Source organism: Mastomys coucha, unplaced genomic scaffold, assembly GCF_008632895.1.
Source record: "Mastomys coucha isolate ucsf_1 unplaced genomic scaffold, UCSF_Mcou_1 pScaffold1, whole genome shotgun sequence".
NCBI lineage: Eukaryota > Metazoa > Chordata > Mammalia > Rodentia > Muridae > Mastomys > Mastomys coucha.
The window spans coordinates 73,086,626-73,112,178 of NW_022196891.1; the positions used below are offsets into that span (position 1 = coordinate 73,086,626).

Genomic DNA, 25,553 nt, shown 5'->3' on the forward strand with positions numbered 1-25,553 from the left:
TGGTAAACACCAAGGTGAGAGCAAGGAGCCCAGTTCTGATGGTAAGACTTCTCTGAGATTTTTTTTTAAATAGAGGTTAGACTAAACTATGTTTATTTATATGTATGTGCATACACATAGACAAATACATATATATGCAGACACATATATCTAAACTGTATACAAGTGTGCTGGTTGGTTTTTGTCAATTTTATGTAAAACCTAAACATATTTGTGAAGGGGGACTCTTTTCTTCCCCTATACCTCCGTTCTTTTTAATTTAGAGGGAGATGATTTTGTTAGACAATGAAGATCTAACCTTGCTATAGCTACCATGGAGCCCCCCTGGGTCTTTAGTTAAACCCTTTGAAACTGCTAGGTCTTTTGGGTTGTTTGTTTGTTTATTTGTTTGTTTTTTGTATTTTGAGACCTTATTTATCTCTTAAGATTCACACCTTAAATTAAAGCTACACGGTTGCTCATTTGTTAATTTATTTCTTGTTGTCTCTCCTCTATTTTTCTGGATCCCTTGCTTGAGGCTTCATGTCACCTTGTTTCCCATTGCTGGGTTCTGTACAATGGGAATCCACTCGGTACTATTGTTATCTTGAGCTGCAATGAAAGCACTTCTTCATAAAGGCTCCCTGTAGAGGTTCTACTTGCTACTGTTTTCTTCACCTTGAAAAAAAAGTCTCAGTGCTCCATTCAAATCCTTCATATCCATTTTCTGCTCTTTACATTTATGTGAATTTTTTATTTTAGACAAACAATTTCAACCTTCTTTTGACATTCTTGTCCTGTTTTTTGGATATTCAGATCACGTGTACTTTCATTTGAAAAGGTAAAGAGGATGTAGTTTTCTACTCTTAGGTAATAATGCTCTTGGGTATATAAGAGTCCTTGGCATAAGCATCCTGGTATCTATCTATCCAGGGACAAAGAGCAACAGTCACTTGGGAACATGATCTAAAGAATATTTGCTAAACATGAGGATGAACTCAAGATTATGACCCAGGTCAGACTGGCGAAGTCCCACCCTAGATGCTGTGGGTCAGGTCCAGGGGGATTTGGGGGGCCTATAAATGTGCACTGCAAAATGCTCCCTAGTTGATTCTTAGTTGTTCTAGAATTTGGAGAGCAGGGTTGGAGACCCAGCTATGCACATTCCCAGTTCCTAGTGACAGCATGACTGGGTGGGTAGGGGAGCATTGGGACAGGGGGTGGGGACAGAGTGTTAGTTTTCACCAGAGTCAGAGAAGCCTCAGACCTCAGGGGTGGCCCCAAGCATCAGCACTGGCTTTGTCTCTTTTACGTATTGGGTTACTTCAGATTTGCCTCACCAGGGTTCTGCTGTTAGATACATCTGGGAATCATGGATAAAGGGCCCGTCAGCTTCGGTATGTACCCATCAGCACAGGAAGCTGAGGCCTCCATGGTGTTTCCCATGTGATGGACTTCGTGCCATCGGAAAGTTTTAGGGTCTTCTTTATCACCCTACCCCCACGAGCTCAGGGAAGTTGCAAAAGAAAGTGCAGACATACTGTAAGCGCCAGAAGTCAGTGGAGACTGTTGAGCAAGAGTATCTTCTAGATATGACAGCGTTGTTGTACTCATGAACTCACAGAACAATCGTGGTTGTCTGTAAGACACACATGACTGACCCACCAGTCAAACATTCCAGGCTGGGGAAGGCACCCACAAGGCACCATCCTTAGCTGAGACTAGTGGCAGTTTGTGGTGTCTAGGGGAATAAAGGTCAGTTTTCCTTAAAGACCTTTGGTATGCTGCCCTTCCTCTAGCCAATAGTCTTACCCATGCCCACATGGGCAGCGCTAACTGGAAGGGACAGAAAGAAGAAGGCTATGATGAGGTTGGGATGTGAGGGGAAGCCTGAAGGAGTCAGAGAGGCCAGTAGACATAGCCTTGGGAGGACAAAAGTTGGGGAATGTAGCATGACTCACCGACACAAAGGCCTGCGACTTGGTTTCGTTCAATTGGAGCTGAAGCTTCTTTTCATTGTCATAGACTCCATAGAGTCTCTTGGACCAGGTCTGAGGGACTCTGCTCTTGAATTTTAATGAGCTGTATAAAGCGAATATCCTTTGTAAATCTAGGACCAGGCAGCTGCAGTTGTAGAAGATGACACCGAGTTCTTTCATCTGTGAAATTAAAATTGAGAGCATCAACGTGGGATGCAATTGATGCTGTTATTTTCAGAGGAAAAAATTCATAAGAATGCTGTAGCAGGGACATCTTTTTATGCATTTTTTGTTACATGGAAGTTTGTAGATAGAACCACATTATAGCATATAGAAGAAATGTATCCTAAAATGTTCGTGTACAGGAATAGAACTTTTCCTCCCATTTTTTTTTTTTTTTTTTGCATTTGGCCTTTTACAGAGACAATTTTACCAGCTACAGTTTTAATATTTGGCTTCTCATATTTTTCCCTTCAACACAATTTTTTAAATGGACAATTAAGCAGCAAGACAATGGCCCTCCATTGCAACATCACAGAGTGGTTATCATCACAGATTCTGGAGCTATGGTACCTGGAAATTGGCCCCAGCTCTACAGAGCTGTGATTTGTGGGTAATATACTTCATCTCTGGACCTCAGTGCCTTCTTCTGTAAAGTGGAGTAATAGTGTTAACAGCATAGCTGGAGTTGCTATGACAGACTGGCTAGTATGCATAAGGACAGTGCTTATAATCATTAAAAACTCTCCATACGAGAAGATGTGCCTAACCATTGAGGCCTCAGGGAGTCCTGATGGGGGTTTGGGTGGGGAAGAGGCATACATCCTCTTGGAGACAGGAGGAAAGGAAGAATGGGATGAGGAACAGTGGGAGGGGGGACCAGGAGGTAGGCAAAGGCTGGACTGTAAAGAAATAAAAATTAAAAAAAAAATTGAGGGCTGGTGAGATGGCTCAGCGGGTAAGAGCATCGTCTGCTCTTCCAAAGGTCATGAGTTCAAATCCCAGCAACCGCATGGTGGCTCACAACCACCCATAATGAAATCTGATGCCCTCTTCTGGTGCGTCTACAGACAGCTACAGTGTACTCATTTATAATAATAAATAAATCTTTTTAAAAAAAAATTGAAAAAGTATGGCAATTGTTACTAAAATTGCATACCTTTGATGGTAGTAGACTAACGCCCTGTACCAAAGAGTCTGTGGAGGTAATTTTTGTTCCTGTTTCTTCAGTGTATGAGAGGGAAAGTGAAATCCAAACAGTTAAGTAAAATTACAAGCCAGAGAATGAAGCGGTAGCAAGTTAACAATTGGACTACAGGTTTTGTGAATGGTGGGTAGATGTATGAAGACTGCAACGGCTTCCTCTGAGACTACAGTGCCTTGTGGACACTCTTTATTATAACTGATTTACTCAGAGTTACATGTAAAATGTTGATTGGAAAAGAGCAGGCTGTGCATGCTTTACCTAACTTCATCTCCCAGCTAAGGGTTGTTTGGGAGTCCTGAGCTACTGAGGAGCCAAAGCCCAGGAATACAAAATTCCCTGCCCATCTATCCCTCTCTCCAGGAGGAACTGCCCATGGTGTGGGGATATGTATGCCACTGACCTCTAGGAATCCTGGTACAACATACTATGGGGGCCATTCTATGTTCATCTATTCTGGCATGTCTTCAGTTTTCTAGGTCCACAACATCCACAAAATAGATATACAGAGATTATTTAACCACCTCAAGAACTTGTCTCTATTTTCTTGCTAATGCAAAACAAAAGCAAAAACAAAACCATGAACATCCTTGAACATATTCTTGTCTGTGTTTGTACCAGTATTTCTTCTGTATTGAGTATTATAGTCAGAGGAACAGATACATTAAAGGTTAAGAAAATGAAAGGCTTAAGTGGAGAGATGGCTCAGGCATCTACAAAGACATGGACTGCACTGGCTAGAGCTAAGAAGGAAGGGCAGAATGGACATGCAGGTCTAAGTGTGCAGACATCTGTTTCTAGGCATCAGGGGCAGAACTAGAGGGTGAGGATGTTGGGACCCAGGGACTTTTGGGCTGGGAGGAGCAGTAAAGGCCATGGGGGGGGGGAGGCACAGATAACAAGGGGAGGGACATTGTCAGGCTGTGGTTTGGGGCTTTCCCTTTGGCTGTAGTGTGGAGAGGAGGTGGAAAACGTGGGCAGCTGAAGTCAGGGCATTCAGACCTTGGGCTTTGATAGTGTCTGACAGAGCGATTTCTATGTTCACATGTGTCTGCTAGTCTCAGAGATTTACAGAAACAACCCGTAGTAACAGTTTTAATTTTTTTTTTTCAATTTTTAATTCTGTGTGTATGTGTGTGTCTGCATGTGAGCATGTGTTTACGAGTGCAGATGCCTGAGGAGTCTAGAAGATATCAGATCACCTGGAGCTAAAGTTACAAGCAGTTGTGAGCCTCTTTGACGTGGGTGCTGGGAACCGTATTCAGGTTCTCTGAAAGATCAGCATGCACTCCCAACCACTGAGCCATCTTAGGCCAAAGTAACCCTTTTGTTAAAACAAACAAACAAACAAACAAAAAAAACTCTTCTAATTGTAAATTTGTGTTCTTTTGTGAGTTTCACAGGCATCATCTACATGAAGTGCATGTTAGAGGCCATAAGAGGGCATCAGATCTCAGGGATCTACATTCCATTGGTTGTAGATGTCAGGAACTTCAGCAGAGGAGAGATGATGGCTCACAACCCATTTAAGGCCAGGCTTTCTTTCTTTTTTACTTTATTTTATTTTATATTATTTATTAGATGTTTTCTTTATTTACAATATCTCCTTTCCTAGGTTCCCCTCCAAAATAAATAAAATAAAATAAAATAAAATAAAATAAAATAAAAAAACAAAAACTAAAACAAACCCCTGTTCCCTCCCCCTCCCCCTGTTCACCACCCCACCCCCTCCTGCTTCCTGGCCCTGGCATTCCCCTACACTGGGGCATAGAACCTTCACAGGGCAAGGGCCTCTCTTCCCATTAATGACCAACTTAGCCATCCTCTGCTATACATATGCTGCTGGAGTCATTAGTCCCACCATGTGTACTCTTTGGTTGGTGTTTTAGTCCCTGGGAGCTCTGAGGGTACTAGTTAGTTCATATTGTTGTTCATCCTAAGGGGCTGCAAACCCTTCAGTTCCTTGGGTCCTTTCTCTAGCTCATTCATTGGGGACCCTGAACTCAGTTCAATGGATTGCTATGAGCCTCTACTTCTGTATTAGTCAGATACTGCCTCTCAGGAGACAACTATATCAGGCTCCTGTCATGGGGTACAGAGCTAAACAAAGAATTCTCAACTGACGAATACCAAATGGCTGAGAAGCACCTAAAGAAATGTTCAACATCCTTAGACATCAGGGAAATGCAAATCAAAACAATCCTGAGATTCCACCTCACACCAGTCAGAATGGCTAGGATAAAAAACTCAGGTGACAGTAGATGCTGGAGAGGTTGTGGAGAAAGAGGAACACTTTTTCATTGCTGGTGGAATTGCAAGCTGGTACAACCACTCTGGAAATCAGTTTGGTGGTTCCTCCGGAAATTAGACATAGTACCACCGGAGGACCCAGCTATAACACTCCTGGGCATATACCCAGAAGATGCTCAAACGTAATAAGGACACATGTTCCACTATATTCATAGCAGCCTTATTTATAATAGCCAGAAGCTGGAAACAACCCAGATGTCCCTCAACAGAGGAATGGATACAGAAAATGTGGTACATCTACACAATGGAATACTACTCGGCTATTAAAAACAATGAATTTATGAAATTCTTGGGGAAATGGATGGACCTGGAGAATATCATCCTGAGTGAGGTAACCCAATCACAAAAGAACACACATGGTATGCATTCTCTGATAAGTGGATATTAGCCTAGAAGATTGGAATACACAAAGTACAAACCATAAACCATAGAAACTCAAGAAGAAGGAAAACCAAAGTGTGGATACTTTGTTCCTTCTTAAAAGGGGGAACAAAATATCCATGGGAGGAGTTGTAGAGACAAACTATGGAGCAGAGACTAAAGGAAGGACAATTCAGAGACTGCTCCACCTGGGAATCCTTCCCATATTCAATCATCAAATCTAGACACTATTGTGAAGGCCAGACTTTCTTTTCTTTTCTCTTCTTTTCTTTTTCTTTTTCTTTTTTCTTTCCTTTTTTTTTTTTTTGTTTTTTTTTGTTTTTTTGTTTTTTTGTATTTTTGAGACAGGGTTTCTCTGTATAGCCCTGGCTGTCCTGGAACTCTCTCTGTAGATCAGGCTGACCTTGAACTCAGAAATTCGCCTGTCTCTGCCTTCCAAGTGCTGGGATTAAAGGCGTTCGACAGGCCAGACTTTCTTAATGATGGATGAACATCAAGCTTGTGGAAGTCTCCAGATGGGTCTTGGGCTAGCTTTACCAGGTGATCTCTCTATGATCATTTTCAGCTTTGTTATTTTGGGGTGCCTGCACCCCAAGGCTTTTTCTGTTAAACTCACATCTTAGAATCAGCACCTGGTTAGAACAGGGCTTGTCTGCGTTTGAGACTGACAGTTATTTCAAGGGCCAGACATGTACGCAATAGACAATTTCTGACCAGCTACAGTTACCCGGTCCTGAAGCTGGCATGGTTCCAATCTCCACACCCACAGAAGAGAAATCACATGTATCATAAAATCAGGATACACTCTAAAACGAGCCTCACTGGAGAGCACCAGTTAGCCGTGTTGCTTCCTATAGGTGTGATGAGGTGAGCAGAAGCTCATCTCCATCAGACATGCAGAAAAGGGAGGGGAAACTGGTTGCCACTGAAATTAGGTGAGTTAATTAGGCTTGGGGGTCTCGCTGAGATCAGCAGACCTCACTCTCCTCCAGACTGAATGTACTTCTCTCCATGGATTCTGCCAAGAAGCTCAGAGGGACTCTCCTGGGAAATCAGGCAGATAAAATAGACTTTTTCATAAGCTTGTATCACCACCCTGTAAGTTAACTCGGGGACAAGGAAGAACTGTTCCAGCCTCGTGGCCCCTCTGTTCATTAGTTGTACGACTGTAGACAAGCCCTCCAGCTTCTTTTTGTCACCAAGAAAGAGAAAAGCTGCCATGACACCTGGGGATTGGCTGGCATGCAATCCATAGCCAGGTCTTTGGGTTTCTGGCATCTGGTCCGAGCCCTCAGCTGGCTGTCAAACAGTTCCATAGTACACTGTCTCAGAGAAGGTCAGTCTGTGGGCATTCATGGATGAATCAAGCTAAAAGCTAGACTGAGTAATCATGACCGAACGTATGAGACACACACACACACACACACACACACACACACACACACACACACACACACATACACACACGCAAATGTGAACATCATTCAAGCCATGAAAACGACCACACCAGCTGGGTGTCTCTCCCTATTCCTGTTGGCTGTTGGCTGAGGGGCAGTGGCAGTACCTGGTCCCTACACCCACGTCATAGGGCTGTGAGGGCAGACAGGCCAGGGCAGCTGCAGAACGTGCATTGCTCAACAAGTTACTTTTTAGATTAAGGGCTGGGTATCCAGTATCACTTTAGCTAAAGTGTCAAGTTGTTTGGCAGCAGTGCCGAGCTACTCCAGGGATAATGAACAAGTGAAGGCAATAGTGATGCCCGTGGGCAGGCACAGAGAAGGGTGGCGCCCTTGGGCAGGCACAGAGAAGGGTGGTGCCCGTGGGCAGGCACAGAGAAGGGTGGTGTCTTTGGAAGGGGTTTTGCCCGCTATAAAGCCAAATAGTGCTCCTGAGATATTTCTGTTCCCTCTTTCTGTGAGTTTGTCTTGAAGTGTGTACCACCACCCACTCTAATCTGAGTATCCGGTGAGTGAAATCTTCAAAGGAAAATGGGAATATTACATTAGGAGCACGAAATAAAAGTGTTTATTTCATGGCACCACAATTGCACATGGTATTTGTTCCGTTAGAGGTGATCAAGTGGAGGGAAATGAGATTTTTTTTTTTAAACAAAACTCAAAGGATCTATTTATTAGGAAGGAAATGTCAGTGCTTTATCAAAGATGAAGAGGTCAGAAAGAGATGGGATGGAGGACCCTCAGCTGGGACACTTATTGGCCACAATGAGAACAACAGAAGGCACGAGTCCCAGTTCCTGCAGAGACTGTTCCGTGTCAGCCTCTGAGAAAGCCCATCTAGGGAAGCCACTGAGCAACTGCACAGGGTCCTGGTCCTGTCCAGGTTCCTCCCCACGATGAAGCTCCACATAGAGCCTCACAGCTGCCAGCTGTTTCCGAGCCTGGAAAGTCTGGGTCAGTGAAGTCCCATCAGGCAGCCTAACCTGTATGCGACACTGGTCATACTCCTGCTTAGTAGGGGGCTCCTGGCTGGAAGAAGAAGGAACAAGACCTGGATCTGTTGCTGGTGTGGATGACCGAGAACCCACACTGCCACCATACTTCTTGGCTCTCTCTGCTTTGTCCCTTTCAATTTTTTTTCTCGAACCCTTTGTCTGGCCGCTAACTCCTCAGCCTTCTTCCTCCTGCACTCCTCAGCCGCCCTGCGCATCTCATCTTCCTGTAGTTTCTGTCTTGCAACTGACCGCTCTTGCCCTTGTCTCCTCCGCTGCTTTTCTCGTTCTAAAGCTTCTCGCTCCTCTCTTTCTTCACGTTCCCACTGCTTTTGTGCCATAAGTTCCAACATTCTCTTAGTCTGTTCTTGCCTCTCCTGTTCAGTCAAAATGGGTTTGCTCTTCCAGCAGCAGACCCAGATCCTTCAGGGCCAACTTGCTCTGAGGGCGTGGGTTCTCGTCCCAGGATAGAGGCTCGTCCACATCGGGGTCGTCTTCATGCTCCATGAGCCAGTCCATCGCAGCCTCGATGCCCTGGTTCCCTGTGAGGGCCAGAGCCTTCTCCGCGTGTCCCCTGGGAAAGCCCATCTTGATGAGGATCTCCAGAGTGGTCAGCTCCGCCATGGTGCCTGCCTCCGCTTCCACGGAGACCGGGCGGGGAACCCGGGGCCGGGGGGTGAGAGGGGGCATGGGGGGAGAGGGGAAAGGAATAGACATTTGGGAAACGAGATTTTAAACATTCTCCACTCCTGACACTCTCTTCACCTGATGCTCACTGTGAAGACACAGGTGGGCACGCTTTCTTCATGCTCCTTCTATAGAGTTTCTCTTACTGTAGCTTCTTTATTTCAATGACTGAGTTTAAGCAATGCTTCTGTAACCCCTTCCCTCTGTTGTGTGAACTATGGGGTGGTTAGACCCTCCTACAGCTGATTCTATCAGACCCCGCCTTGCCATAGATAGCCAGGTCTCTCTGTCCACCTCCTGCTAATTGCCACGCCTCTCTCCAAGTTCCAGTTACGCCGGAAGTCCCGCCTCCAGAGACTGAAGATGAAGCTGCTGATTGGGTCAAGTTGCTAATGAACTTGGGCGAGGGGTTTTGCTTTACCTACCTACCCACTTGCTTGTAACAAGGCGAATTCAATGAATGATGGCGGACTGAAAGCACGCCATGTGTTGGTCTAATTTTTTCAAATCCTTCTCGCATTCTCGCATTTCCAGTATCCTTAATTCTTCAGACCCTTTGACTCCCATTCCAGACGACCCATTTGCATGAGTGGCTGCAGGCGGCCACAGGGTGGTTTGGGAGCTCTTGTTTTCACTGCCTAGACACGCTCTATCCTGGGACTTACTGACAGCTGTAGCATCTGTAGGCACAACAGAAAGCTCAATCCTACTAGCTCAAGATGCAGAGAAACGAAAATCGAGAGGCATAAGCACATTTCTAGTTATTATACATTGCAATGATTTTCTTTTCATTGCTGGGACCAAATACCTGACAGGCGGTAAATTTAGGGAGTAAGGATTATTTGGGCTTTAGTCTATGGAGAAATGGTCAACAGTGGTAGGGAAAGAGCCATAGCTGGGATTAGCTTGGTCCAGGGTTGAGGGCTTCTGTGGCCTACCTTCCTCACATCTCCACAGATGAAGAAGCTGAGATCACTTAGCTTAGATCTAAGCTGCTTATGGCCCCTGTGGTCATATATATGATAGCTAGGCCTTGTGTCCAAGAGGCTCCACAACCTCTGAAGACAGCGTCGCCAGCTGGGAAGTAAGTGGTCAAACATCATACTGTGGAGAACCATTCACAGTCTGACCCTAAAATACATATTGGCTTGAGGCTGCTGTGGAAAATGTAATGTTGAAACTGGCTTTTGTCTTGTAGATTTTTTTTTTTTCGAGACAGGGTTTCTCTGTGTAGCCTTGGCTGTCCTGGAACTCACTCTGTAGACCAGGCTGGCCTCGAACTCAGAGATCTGCTTGCCTCTGCCTCCCAAGTGCTGGGATAAAAGGTGTGCACCACCACCACCCAGCGTCTCGTAGATTTTTAATACAGGAAGCAAACTCCGCATAAATTCTCTACATGAATTCACTCTGGTGAATTTCAATGTATCTAAAATGAGGGGAAAAAAAAAAGCTAAAGGCATAGTAGACGGGTGATAGCCATATTTAATATTTAAAACTGGCAACAACACCAATTTTACCTGCCAGAGACTGCCTGTGCCTAGTGGCTGATGCTCAGCTCATTTCAACCTCAGCACACATGCAACTGGGCATCCTGCTGGCTGCTCTGATTTTACAGTTGAGGTATTCAGCTGATCAATACAGTCGTGGGTTGATGGGTGGGTCCGCTGTTCAAATAAAACCATCTTGAAGAAGCTGATGGCATACCTGATGTTCACTCTTGGAAGAGGATTATTCTGGGGGTGAGGTCACTTTGTTTTTCATTTCCAAGAACTGGACAAACTATTCTATGGTGCTAAGAGGGGCTCAAGGCTTCAGGTGATCACTCTGTACGATCACTATGCTGCAATATCGTGATTATTTTGCCTAATACGATTTGTCCTGATGTTTCTCCTCCTTGTTTGCACTGGGGCACTGAAGAGCGAGAGGCTTGGTGAAGGGCATTTGGTTTTGTAGGATCTAGGACAGACTCTCAACCAGCTTCCTGGGGAGAAATAACAGAAGCAAGCATGCATCGGTCACTGTATTCTGGGGACTGCTGCCGATGTCTCCCACACCCGAGGTTTAAAGTCTTTCTCTTTAGCAGGCATCCTTTTATGCTGGCACACACAGGAATGAATTTTCCAGAGACATTTTCATGTAAGTCCGTCATACACTTGGACCATGTTTACTCTCCTGCCCTTTTGCATCTCTCTGTCTTGTTATCCTGGTTCACTTAGGGCAGGCCACCTTACTGGTCATTTCATGTCTTATACAGCATATGGTTTCATAGATCCTCATAAGACAGAAGATCTGCAAATGTGAAAAGCATGGCATTTGCCTTCCTGAGGGAAGCAGTTGATATAATGTCATGATCTGTGGCATTCATCTTCATGGAAATGGCCCACCTTTTCCTCCCTCATGGCCAAATAGTATTGTGTTGTGCGTTTATTCCACATTTTTTTCACCTGTTGAGCTGCTGGTGGACCCCTAGCCTGATCTGTAACTTGACTATCATGAACAGATGTACTTTCTTAAACTTCTTGTGACACCTACCTCATAAGCAAGGAAACTGATGTAGGAAGAGATCAAATGAAGGTGAAGGCCATGTTCTCTGTTGATTTTCATGCCCTCCTTTTGTCTGATCAGGTGTTTTGCATCTCAAAATTAAGTAAAAATTAGGAAAACCATGATAGCCACTAAATCTTTTTTTTCGTTTGAAATAGGGCTTTACAATGTAACCTTGGCTGGCCTGGAAGTTATTATGTAAACCAGGCTGGCCTTGGATGAACAGTGATCCCCCTGCCTTTGTCCCTTACTTCAGGGTTTGCAGAAAGCTATGCACAACCACTATGCATAGGTAAAACCCACTTCTATTTACTGTTATCTTAGGATTGGTAGAGGGCAGGGATCAGAGTGAAGAGATTCCTTGTCAGTAGGACACCAGTAGAAATTTAACATCAGCCAGGCTGGATGGTTTGTAGTGCAGGAGCCAGGGCAGGCATCTGATGGATGCTCCTGTCAATATCACAGGGAGTAGAGCAGCATTAGCCTCATTGTCTGCTGCACTTCAGAGTAATTACTGCAACTAGCCAAACTACAGCTTAATTTATCACCGACGCATGTCCAGGCTGTTGTTTTCATAATTTCATAGAAAAGTAAACAAGTATTTTTTTTTTTAAAAAAAAATCTCCTGACAAAGACAAAAGATTCCGTAAGTGTGGACAACTTCCAGGTACCCAGTTAGCTGCTGATTAACGTTTTGAGTTACTGCAGGAAACTTAATCACTGCGAGCTCTACCTTCATTAAATTTCAACCTTGAAGGTAACCTCTTTGGTACTTGTGATAAAAGAATAAACAGTAGCACCTGGGGGCCTCCAAGACAGCTTCCTGTTCAGAAACATACCCACTAGCCTGCTCTCTTTCTCCCAAGTAGGTACCTGGTACCATTTAACTCAGGTTTTTTTCTATGTCTGCCTCTTTTTCATGTCTGCCACAGGGAATAACAGAGCCTGCCTGAAGGAACAAGACTAACTGAAGAGACAGGCAACCAACCAACAGCTTTCTAATTGGCCTTAAGGTCAGCTGGACAGGAGGGAAATCATGTCTAGTACTGGAAACCCAGACAACCACACTCGGTTAGTGGAGCTGTACATCTCAAAGGAGAACATCTTACTGCCACTTTCTGGTATAATTCCCAACTATATTGTAAATCCTTATCCTCATCCCCATAGACAAGTAGAGCTCTCATCCCTCAACAATGAAGCTTTTTTTTTTTCCTAGAGATTACCACAGAAAAGGTAGAGCTGGTCAAAATCCAAAGAACGATTTATCATGGGATGTCCAGCCCCATTCCACACATCTACAACACTTTCCTTACTTCTAGTGCCCTAGGGACATTGTGGGAGAGGGGCTGGTGGTAAGAGTGTAAGAGCCAGAGGACCAGGTAATACTGTAAGGACTCAATCCTGTAAGACTGAGTCTTCTGCGAATGGCAAGAGTGCTATACCCATCAAATCTCAACAGTATGGTAACTTAAACAAGACCGGAATAGTGACAACCCAGTTGACAGGGAAATATGGTTGAGGGAAATCTTGAGGATCCTATCCCTTGAGAAAGAGCTATAGGTTATTAAAAATCCCCTGAGAAAAGGAGAGTTAGCTTTTCACCAGAAAGGAGCACCCCAAATAGTTATCTGATCCCAAGTGGTCAGTCCTGAAAAATTATCATATAAACAACATTTAATGGACATAACACACACACACACACACACACACACACACAAATAATGAAATAATTAGAAAAGGAGCAGAGAAGGGATATGGGAGGAATTAGAGGAATGAGAAGGGAGGGAAATTATGTAATTATATTTTAATTAAAAAACAAAACAAATATATGCTTGACTATTTATTCATATGTACATATCCATAAATATGCATATATATGTATATATGTATTAGCTACTTTTCTATTGCTATGATAAAACACCATGATCAAGGCGGCTTATTGAAGAAAGGGTTTATTTGGGCTTGTGATTCTACAGGGATAAGAGTCTCACTCTCACAGTGAGGGAATTGTGGCATTAGGCAGGTATGGTGAATGAAGAAGCCAAGAACTCAGATCTGGAACTGCAAGCAGGAAGTAGAGAGCGAACTGGGAACTGGATGAATCTTTTCGTTCTCAAAGTCTGCCCCCCAGTAACATACTTCCTCTTTCAAGACTATGACTCTTATCTCTCCCCAAACAGATTTACCAACTGCCTAAGACTTTGGGGGGTGGGGTGAGGGGACATATTTGAACCACCACAATATGTAAGTATCTATCTAGTGTGTGTGTGTGTGTGTGTGTGTGTGTGTTATGTCTTGCACATAGAATAATAAGTATTTGCTCTCATCTTTCTCCTCCTCTCCCCAATTCAGCATCTTTCTCCTTCTCTCCCCTATACTCCATCTTTCTAAGCAAACAGGAATCAGAAGTGATCGTGCTGGCTGGTTCACAGCTGGCTCCTCACTTCCATCACATCCACACTGTCAGATATCCACTGACCTGCCATACTTGTGTATGCAAATCACAGAAAACCCTCTGTGGCCTGCTGTGGCCCTTCTCTCTCGATTTTCAAGTGGGAAATTCACCTGATTAGATATTTTCCACATCTCAGATTATCACTATTACAAGCTGATAAACAAAATATCCAGGGAAGCTTCCCTAAGGGAAATTGAGGGAAAGAGGCTGCAGATTATAACACGATGAGCCATTCACTTAAAAATAGCTAATAAGAGCCAGGAGGTGGTGGTACATGCCTTTAATCCCAGCACTTGGGAGGCAGAAGCAGGTGGTGGATTTCTGAGTTCGAGGCCAGCCTGGTCTACAGAGTGAGTTCCAGGACATCCAGGGCTACACAGAGAAACCCTGCCTCTAAAAACAAAACAGAACAAACAAACAAAAATAGCTAATAAGGTTGTCTGAAATACAGAACGGTGAATCGTGACAATCTTCCCCTAGTCTCCCATGGTAACCTGGTCATCAGTGTCTCTATCCAGACTCCCACACTCAAGCTCTCCTCTTCTAGCTATCTCACCTTGCCCAAGGCTTGCTTTGGTCCAAAGATTAAGAGCTTCCACTTACCTGGAAGTATTGAGAACTATAACTTCTACCTTCATGTTAGCCCTCATTTATTCCTCTATCTATGGCAGGTAGAGCGAGGCCATATAGTGAGACTGGTAATGAGTTCGGTATGCAGCTCCCTGTTTTTTTACCCCTTAGCCCAGCAGCCTGGCCTCTGGGTATCTTGGGCCTCCACAGAAATGAGATCTTATATAGAAATGACCCACAGATTTATGGATGGTACGTTCCTTTAATTTTTGGGGAAGTCAATGATAGGGAAGTGGAAGAAGGCCTAGGTTTGATCACACGTAGAACATATCTTAAACTATACCTTCAATTTTGACTTTACCAATAACAAAAGGACATGTGTCCACCACTTTCTGATTCTTAGAGGCATTTTAAAAAAGTCACAGAGATCAGGAAATTAGCATAGTGTTTTTGGCATCTTAAAAGTTCCAGAGTCTCTGGGTCTAACACTCTCAGCTATATTCTCTCTCCTGTGGTCACTCTCACGAGTTTGATTAGATATGAACATTCCAATCAACTTCCATTTTCTTTCTTAGTATTTGCTACCACTTCCCACACAGTGCTCTGAATGAAGCATTGACTAACACGTTCCAGTATTGATTAATAAATGCCATGGAGCAGCCCCGGCCGTTGACACAGTTCTTGAGAGGAGATGAGGAGTCAGGAGCAGTGGTCAGGGAAATCTTGCGGCCCTGACTGACTAGCAATCAGTTTGCTTCTTTATTTATACAGGTTCCAGAGAGCAAGAGCAAACTCATGATTACCCAAGAAGTGCAGATTACATCATTTGGTTTCTGAACATCCTTTTGATTTTTTCATTACAAGTCCAGAGTTAAGTTCAGTCACAATTAGAAAGTACAAATTCAACACATTTTATTTTTATTACCAGCCCTATAACTCCGATTCAAAGAGTCTAAAGAATGCCTCCACCAAAGCAGACACATTTATCATATGACAGCCTGCTTTTAGGCTGGCAGTATTTGCAGTCCTTCAGACAAATAGAAAATATCTGAACCGGTCTTTTAGGAATAGTAAATACTAATACCTAATTCCTGCTTGCATCCCTTCATCATCTATGTTATTAAATAGGAAAAGATTATTTTACTCAGTATTTCTCATTTACTGAGTTCTATTCCTCTGGGTGGTACCCTGTATGATCCCCTGTGTTTAAACTACATTTTCAGAAACCTCTACACATATTGTAAGAGAGGCCTTGGATCTGTTACCTGTCTGAATCTGAATCCTGGCCAGTCAGAGTTTGTCAACCATCTCTAAGGTTACCCTGTTCTAACTATTCTGTTCCAGTTTGCTTAGGGTCAGATACCCCAAAAAGATCCCTGGAATCGTAGCCTCATTTAGAAATCCCTAGCTTCTTTGTGCTTGTCTCTGCTTATTATGGTCTCCAGGGCATAAGAAAGGCTTCCAAACAAGGCCAGATAACGTTATTTCCCTAAAAGCAGAAGGGATAGTAAGTTTAGGGCTTTTCTAAGAAGATGCCGACATATCTTTCTCAGGAAAAGACACGAAATGAATCAGAATGCAGAAAGTCTCCCAGAATGCAACCCACAGAGACTGAGACCTAAAACTGAGAGACAGAATGCCAGTGATCAAAGTATTCGGTCTAGCTTTGCCGGAGCTGTGTCAAACAGCTGCAGGCTTCATGACTTTGACCATTTCCAGTGGATATGGCTGTCCCAAATAAACTGAAATTGTAACCCTTAGAAAGAAAGCACAGGGTAGACTATAAAAACACAATTATAAAAATTATTAAAACACATGGATTATATCCTTGTCTCATCCTAGATCCATGCTCCTAAAGCTTCATCTCCATAAAGCTGCCACAGCACAGCAGGGCCAGGTGAGATTGTGGCAACAGGTTTGTGACCCCGTGGTAGACCAGTTGTCCCGCGGTGTCCATCTCCTGATCCTGGGACAGCAGTGTTGGAGGAAGTATCAAAACTCTCAAGTAATCAAAATCCCAGAATCTTATCCCATAGGAACTTCACAGGTACAAAGTTCTCAGAATCAGTATTGCAGCTCCCAAGACGGAATCCGCTTAAGGGTGAGGGTGGAGTCATTATGAAAGGAGCCAGGAGACAGACAGTCCAAAAGCTGCTGACAGTGGCTGTCAGAAGTTATGAAAGGGACACATAGATAGGCGTAAAGCTCACAGCCAACAGCAAGTAATGTAAGAGTGCTTCCCCACGAAGAGGACCAACACTGTCTTTAAATCAAACAATAACATCCGGGTCTTAGGGGCTTTTTACTCAGAAGTACACCAGCAAAGATGGGAATGTATTAAAGAATCCAATCGAAGGAGAAGTTTGAGCATTGTCCATCAGCCAGCCCAATAAGGTTTGGACATGCAAAATGCTGAAATGTTAGAACCATCATATAGAGTGTATCCAACTCTAGCGTGGGTGGAACAGTAACAGAATCCGGAACCTTGGGCCCAGCCTGTGAACACCTTCTAAAATACATTGCAACCTCAGAGAGACCAGATACCAGGGAAAGTGTCAGTGAAGACAGTGCCTGTTGGATGCCCAGAAAGGAGATGGCACATGCCATGTTGCCAATTTCAAATTACTTGTTTAGATTGATAATGAAAGCTGTATTATTCCCTTACTAAGACATGGCTGTCATCAATAATTCAAATGAACAAAGGCCTAAGGGCAGTTATATCAAAGGAAACAGTTTGGCAGTTAAACATTACCAGAAAGGTGTGCTGTCACATGTAACAACAAAATAATTTCCCTCATCTTATTAGTAATGCCGTTTGTATAGAAAGCTGGCAGCTGCTTAATCAGCTCATAGCATGGTGTTCAGGGTTTGCAAATCACTTCAATTCAACAATTAAAAGTTTGACATCTCTGATGTGTGAGGCCCTGAGTTAGGGCACAGAGGGTAAGCTGACATCCCTGAGGTGTAAGCGATGCACAGGGGTGGCTGGATGTGTGTGAAGCAGTCAGTGGTGGTAAGTAGAGAGGAAGAAAAACACACCCAAAGAAGAATGAAGCAAAAGAGAATTGGATAAGCAGTGTAAAAAAGATACCACCATTGTTCTGCAGGATCTGAGGTAGGGGGGTTCTACCAGATTAGGAAGGATTTTCAAGCCCTGGTCCAAGTGTGGGGCTCAGCAGTGAAGTGTGCACTTATCTGGTTTTAAGGAGAGAGGTCCTAGGCTTTATCATCATGTTCTGGGATTGATTGAAATAGTTACAAGCTTGACTGGCAGATCACTGCTGAAGTGGATGTGTGGAGGTGGGGAGATCTGAAATGATCTTGAAACTATAGCTAAGTTGGGAAGATACACCCAGAAAGGTCATGAGCAGACCAGAGTGCTCTGTGCCAACAGATTGCTAATATCTGAAACTATATCCACTTTAATGACTGTGTATTTATTTGAAAACTATTTATTTTTATTTTATGTGTATGTTAGCCTGGATGTATATACATGTACCATGTGCAAAGCTGGTGCCCATCAGAGACCAGAAGAGGGCATTAACTCTCTCGGAACTAGAGTCACAAATTTCTATGAGCTGCCGTGTGGGTGCTGGAAACCAAATCTTGGACCCCTGAAAGAACAGCAAGTGCTGTTAACTGCTGAGTTGTCTCTTGCAGCTCCTCGTTACAGTTTTTAAAGCCAATACTATTACAAAACCAGGGGCTTTAACGAAATCATTTTCCATTTGTATTGTGGTGCAATTTATATATATTATAGAATTCACCCTTCCCATGAAACTGCTACAACTATCAAGAAACAAAATAGGGCCACCTCCAGAACCTTTTACCCCAGGCCTCTTTATACCCCAGCCATGGCTAACCATTCATATGTTTTTATGTTCCCTCAGCTGTATGTTCTTAAGCATGACACAATGATGGGTGGCAGAGGCATATCCTCAGAACATGATTTTTTTCAACTTAGCACAAGGCACTGGGAGAAGTTCATGCTGAGTGCAGTAACAGTTTGTTCTCTCTCTTTCTTCTTTTCTCTCTCTCCCTCTCTCTTTTTCTCTTTCCCTCTCTAATTGCTGAATAGTATTTCATTGTATGTGGTATTCCACAGTTTATTCCCCAGTTGCGCAGTTTTGTGGTATCACAAACAAAACTGCTACACACATTCTCATACATATTTTGGGGGATGGGTAGGATGAGGATATAGTTTTTTGGTTTCTTTTGCAATGTGGCTGTTGAGTCATATAGTGAATACATGCTTAACTTTATACAAAATTACCAAAGTGTCTTTTTTTCATTTTGTAATCCATACATTAGTTTAAGTTGCTTGATGTCCTGGCTGATATATGATGGTTTTTGTTTGTTTGTTTGTTTGGATTTTTTTTTTATTTCATTTCATTTTTTTGTTTTCAAGACAGGGTTTCTCTGTGTGGTCCTGGCTATCCTGGAACTCACTCTGTAGACCAGGCTGGTCTCGAACTCAGAAATCCACCTGCCTCTGCCTCCCAAGTGCTGGGATTAAAAGCATGCGCTACTACCGCAAAGCTGACATCTGATGTTTTCAACTTTATTTTTTATTTATTTTAGGTTTTCCTAATGGCCAGGTCATGGCACTGCACTGTGATCATAGTTCGGATTTCTCTGGTGACTGATGGTATATGTTGTGAGCTCCTAGCCTTCCATGCAGGAAGTGGCTGCTCATATATTTTCACATTTTAAAAACAGATTGTTACTTTTCCTAAGGGTTTCATTCATGTTAAGACTATTGCATATTCTGGAAACAAACACTTTATGGGTATGTTTGTATTTTCATCTTTAAATCAGTTTACACCAAATGCTCTTAGTTTTAATCAATTCCAATTTAGCCATTTTTCTTTCACAGATACTGGTTTATATATATATATATTTTAAAAAATTCTCTATCACTTTGCTATAAATATTTCTTTCTATATTTTCTTCTGGAATTTTTTTTTTATAGTTTCAGTCCTTGCATTTAGGTCTACATCCCATTTGAATTGTTTGAAGTCTGAATCTATCAAGTTGGTTTATAGACATCCAATTTAAAATATTTTTAAAATTCTATGTTTGTGCATGTTTGGCAGTGCAAAGTAGGGTTAGGGGCTGTGCATGTGATTGCAGTGTCTGTGCAGGCCAGAAGAGGGTGATGAATCCCTGGGAGCTGGCTTTACCAGGGATTGCAATCCATCTAATGTGGGTGTTAGAAAACCCTGGCCATGAAAGAGCAGCAAGGGCTCAGAATCACCAAGCCAGCTCTCCAGCCCACAGACACCCAGTTTCTATAGCAGTATTGTTGATTACTGTTAGTTGCTTATGCTTTTGTTAAGAAAAAAATTAGTCATACCTCTATAGGCCTATTTTTGAACTCTCTACTCTGTCTTATTCATCTATATGTCCATTGTTTTGTTAGTATGACACTGTCTGAACACGTGCTAGCTGAATGTAGGTCAGAATATCAAGTCCTATAAGCCTTCTGCCATTGCTCTGTCTCAAAACTTGTTTCATCTGTTCTCATTTTCTGGTCTTTCTAAATACATTTGACAATACAGCTGTCTGTTTCTATGACAGTCATGATTAGACTTGGACTTGAGTTGTATTGAAGCTTAAGATTAGGCTGAGGACAAGCGACATCAGAGTAACATTGCAACTACAAATCCTGAAGCCCATTTCTCCATTCAATGTACTTCTTTTTTTAGTATGTACTGCATGTATACATGTATGTTTGCATGTTCACATATGTCTAGGCATGTGTATTTATGAATGCATGTGTAGGAGAGTGTGTGTGTGTGTGTGTGTGTGTGTGTGTGTTTGTATAGACCCAATGTTGATGTCAAAGGTCTTCCTCAATCATTCTTCTACCTTATTCTGGCAGGTAGGGTCCCTCACTTAAACCCAGAGCTGCTGATATTGCTGCTATGGCTAGAAGCATTAAATAGTTTACTCTGGGGATCCCTTGTTTCCACCTTCTAAGGTAAAAATTACACCGTGGTTACCCTACCCACCCAGAATTACATGGTTTCTGGGGATCTGAACTCCAGTTTTCTTGATTGCATGGCTAGTATTTCAACTACTGAGCAATCTCTCCAACCTCTCCATTAAAATTTTTGTATTTAATTTTATGTGTATGAGAGTTCTGAGTGTATATATGTCTGTGTACCATATGTGTGTCTGGTACCAATAGAGTTCAGAAGAGAGTGTCAAATCTCTTGGAACTGGAGATATAGGTGGTTGTAAGCCACCAAGTGGGTGCTGAGAATTGAACCCAGGTCCTCTGCAAGAGTAGCGAGTGTTCTCAACTGCTAAGCCATCTCTCTAGCGCCACCCATTTATTTAAAGGTACATCTCATCTTTATTTGATTGAGGCTTTTCACTTTTAGAATCTTTCATAAGATTTGTTCTTAAATATTTTATAGTTTTGGTGCTATTGCAAATGATACTATTTTAATTTTTAATTATTTTTGCTATTATATAGAACACTAATACACATACATACACATATATATATATACATATATATGTATATATATATGTATATATATATAATTTATTTATCTTATGTATTTGAGTGTGTTGTTGCTGTCTTCAGACATACCAGAAGATGGCACTCAATCCCATTACAAATGGTTATGAGCCATCATGTGGTTGCTGGAAATTGAACTCAGGACCTCTGGACAAGTTGTTAGTGCTCTCAGCCACTAATCCATCTCTCCAATGAAAAATTGATATCTTTATACAGGGACATTGAATATAAAAATGTACATACCCAGAGAGCTCTACAACCTAGTACAGAAATATTTGCATCCTTCTAAGGTAAAATACAGTGCATGTGTATTGGTGCTCTATTCACATACCAAAGAAATGAAACTAACCTTAATTGTCTAATAACAGATTAATGGATAACAAAAAATTTGATCCATGACCATAGCAACTATTATAAAGGAAACTATTTAACTGGGGCTGGCTTACAGGTTTCGAGGTTTGTTCCATATATCATGGTGGGAAGCATGGTGGGAAGCATGGTGGGAAGCATGGTGGGAAGCATGGTGGGAAGCATGGTGGGAAGCATGGTGGGAAGCATGGTGGGAAGCAGGCTAGGTGTAGTGCTGAAGAAAGAGCTGAGAGTTAGACACTTAGATTTTCAGGCAGCTGGAAGAGAAAGAGACACTGGTCCTGGCTTGAGTATTTAAAAACCTCAAAGCCCATTGCCTAGTGACACATTTCCTCCAACAAAGCTACACTTCTTCCAACAAGACCACATGCCCCCAATCCTCTGAAAAAAAAAAATGCCTATGAGGGCCATTTTCATTCAAATCACCACATAGCACATCTGTAAAATATAAAATGGAATAGTATTCAGCTCTAAAGAAGTGTGAAATCATGAAATTTGCATGGACTTAGACATACAACATTAAGCAAGGTCATAGAACCTCAGAAAGATATAAACCACATGTTCTTCAGTTGCAGATCGTAGCCTATTATATAATATAAATATATACATATGTGTATAGATGTGTGTATAGTATATACATGCATATATATATATATACACACATACACACACACACACACACAAATATACATATGGGTAGAGTGACCTGGAAAAGGAAGAACAAGAAAGAGTCATTATTAGGTGATAAGGATGAAATCCCGACAATGGACATGTCGTTATGAGAGAGGGCGATAAAGCTGGATTGTTTTTCTTGTTCTAACTGTCATTGATATTTTGCGTTCTTTGTAGTGGATAAGTATATAAAAATATTAAAATTGATAGCATAGAGTAAAATCAAAGGTGAGTTTGCATGGCTTCAGAATGTCTGTTCTAACTGAGTAGAAGTCCCTTGAGACATATAAGCTTCGGATCTGGTGGATCTCATTGCAGAATGTTTTTTTATTTGAAAGTTATTTACAATAAAGTTTTAAAAATATGTTTCTCTATGTAGAAACACTAAATCTATATGTTGCCTTTATATTATAGAAATTCTGAACTTAGATGTAGCAACTTTGTACACTGGCTTTTTAGTTCTACTTTCTAAGAGCATTGTGAATGGCTACCGAATGCTGTCCGAGTTCTTGTCTGGGGCTATTGAGGTGGCTCAGTGCGTAAGGACACTTGCCAGGAAACCTGCTGAGCAGAGTTCAACCTCTGAGACCTACATAAAGATAGGAAGAGAGAGCTGACCCTACATAGTTGCCTTCTGACTTCCACACACACACTATGTCAAGCACATCACATACATGGCGGACATATGCGCACAGTAATAGAAATCTCTTTTAAAAAGGTATTATCTGTACCCCTTGTGATGATAATTTCATAACGTTTTTTAAGCACTCGGATATATTATTCTGATCAGGTTTTAAATGCTAAAGTGGCTTTGCATTTCTGGGATCAATGCTACTTGATCACAGTGTACTACTATCTTTTAATATATTGTTGCATTTGATCTACTTTTGGTTTGTTGGGACCTTCACATCTGTGTTGATAACTGGTCTTCCTGATAATTGGTCTTCCTGATCAGATATCTGTTTAATGCTGGTATCTGGGAGGTGCTGGCATCATGAAAGAGCCTGGCAAGTTCTTTCTTCTTTCATGCTGTGGAAGAAGTTTATGCAAAATTGCTTCTGTCTCATCCTTAAATATTTAATAGAATATTCAGGTGAAGCCATCTGGGGCTGGCATTTTTGTGATATGAATTATTTATCTCCTTTTCAATTTCTTTAGAAGACAAAGTAATGGTATTCTGGTCATTTATTTTATTTTTTTTCTTAATTGCTCTTTGATAGCTGGTGGCTTTCAAGACACTCTACTTCATCTAAATTGTTAAAATCATTGTCATAGATGTGTTAACGGTCTTCTTCCTGTTTACATAAGCCCTCTTTATCTCCATCTGGCTAAATAGGCTATGAATGGACACTTTCCTTTGCATTGCTAACACCAGCCCACCCCCACCCCCACCCCCCTGGTCTCACTTCCTGGAGGCATGATTCCCTGTGTCTGACAATTTGGGGAGCATTTTAGTTATTTAGACATTTTTCTCTGTTTCTTTTTTTTTTCTCTCTCTCTTCTCTTTTTGATAATTCAGCGAAAGGTCCAGTCTTTGGCATGGTTCAGCTTTTGGGACTCCGACCCCCTTAGCTTTTAGCATTTTTTTTTCCTTTGTCCCTTCAGCTTGAGTAGTTTCTACTGACCAGCAGTCTGGTTCTCCGATTCTTTCTGCAGTTCTGTCCAGCAGCCTGATGGACCTAGTTGACAGACTGGTTGGTTGTCTGTCTGCTTTTGGGATCTAGAACTTTCAGTTAAAATTTATACATAGTTCACCTCTCTCACAAAATTGTCCATCTGTCCCAGCATGGAGTTACTTCTTATAATAACCTTATTAATATATTGACCATAGTTCTTTTTTTTTGAGACAGAGTTTCTCTGTTTTTTTTTTTAGCTCTGGCTGTCCCAGAACTCACTCTGTAGACCAGGCTGGCCTCGAACTCAGAAATCCGCCTGCCTCTGCCTCCCAAGTGCTGGGATTAAAGGCGTGCGCCACCACTGCCTGGTCCATAGCCCTTTTGCTTCTCTAACTTGACTGTGGTGATACCTATGTCATGCATGACTGTGACTCTTTGGATTGCTGGGTCTTTCTAAAAAACATGCTTTTATGTTGTAGAGCTTAGACTTTTTTTTTTTTCCGGGAAAGCTGGTTGTCTTGCATGCATGAGATAGCACAGATGGAGACAAACAACTTTTGCGCTTGTAGATGACAGGCACTTAATTACTGAGTGAGGGAAAAGGGAGCCAATCAGGAGCTACATATTCCTGCACTGATTGCCTTGGGGTGAGCATAGCTTGCAGAAGGGGGTGACATCAATGCCTCCTCTGCAGTTCTGGTCTCTGCTTTGCACTGGCTCTCAGTTCCGTTCTCTACGGGCTTCCCCCTCCCCACCCCCTTTTCTAACAAGGAAATTCCTCCCAGCTCTTAGTAGAAATTAACTTAACTTTCCTGAGGAGCTTTCTTCTCAGTCACTGTGTGTATATGGTTCTCTGAGGTAGACGATTTCCAGGCATACGTCTCTAGCTCCCACTGCGGGTCGTGATGGGTCGGTAACTCTTTCCCTACCTCCCAAGGGTAGAAGGTTTAGAGTTCCATCCCCACAACATAAGTCTTATTTCTACCAACCCCCTCTCTAGTAGTCTAAGAACAGCCAGGGGAGAAGGACCCAAGTGTGTGTGTGTGTGTGTGTGTGTGTGTGTGTGCGCGCGTGCATGTGTGTGTGTGTATATATATATATATTTATATATTTTGCAGCTGCTGTTTCTGAACCCACACTCACATAATAAGCAAGGCTTCCATACAGTCCACACTCATGTAATAAACAGCTTCCGTATGAGTCTTGATACCTGCTGGGGTCCATGGAGAAACTTGGGATTGGGTTCTGTGTCCTCTGGTGAGACAGAAGTGCTTTGGTCTTTTGGGAGACAAATTTGCTTTTACGAAACCATTGGAAACAATACTGAGTTATTGGTGATGTGTTAGAATGGTGGCTTGCGTCAGGACATACCACATGCTAGGCCCAAACAGCTCCACGTGTAAAAGGTTTAATTGAGAGGGAGAGAGGGGTAGTATGGGAGAGAGAGGAGGGAGAGAGAGCAAGAGAGTTAGGGAGTATGTGTGTGTGTGTGTGTGTGTGTGTGTGTGTGTTCTGACATAGTGGCCACGGGTAAAGGTGGGAGGTGAGCCCAATGGATTCTGGGAATATGGCGGCTGTTGCCCTGGTAACAGGTCTGTGAGGCCTGCCATGTGATGTCACCGGCTTTGGAGGCCCTGATGCTAACAATTGGTACCTACAGAGGGAGGTGCCTTCTTCAGCTAGCTCAGGGCCTGTGTCTTGTTTCTTTGTCCCGTGGTGACTGATTACACTGTCAGTCCCATGCTTTATTCAAGAAAAAGAGCCCTGTCTCGAAAAGAAAGAGAAAAAGACCTGGGTTTCTTGCAG

General features: G+C 42.6%; 1 protein-coding gene and 1 pseudogene across 6 annotated transcripts in view; both read right to left on the reverse strand.

The window, feature by feature from the left end:
• Positions 1-25,553, reverse strand: part of Pld5 (phospholipase D family member 5) — a 343,011-nt gene that overhangs the window by 21,216 nt on the left and 296,242 nt on the right. For all 6 annotated transcript variants that reach the window (XM_031390574.1, XM_031390566.1, XM_031390584.1 and 3 more), the window contains one exon: positions 1,941-2,138. In XM_031390574.1, the coding sequence (XP_031246434.1) occupies positions 1,941-2,138 (198 nt within the window). The remainder of the gene's footprint in view (positions 1-1,940; positions 2,139-25,553) is intronic.
• LOC116103971 lies at positions 7,986-8,926 on the reverse strand (annotated as a pseudogene).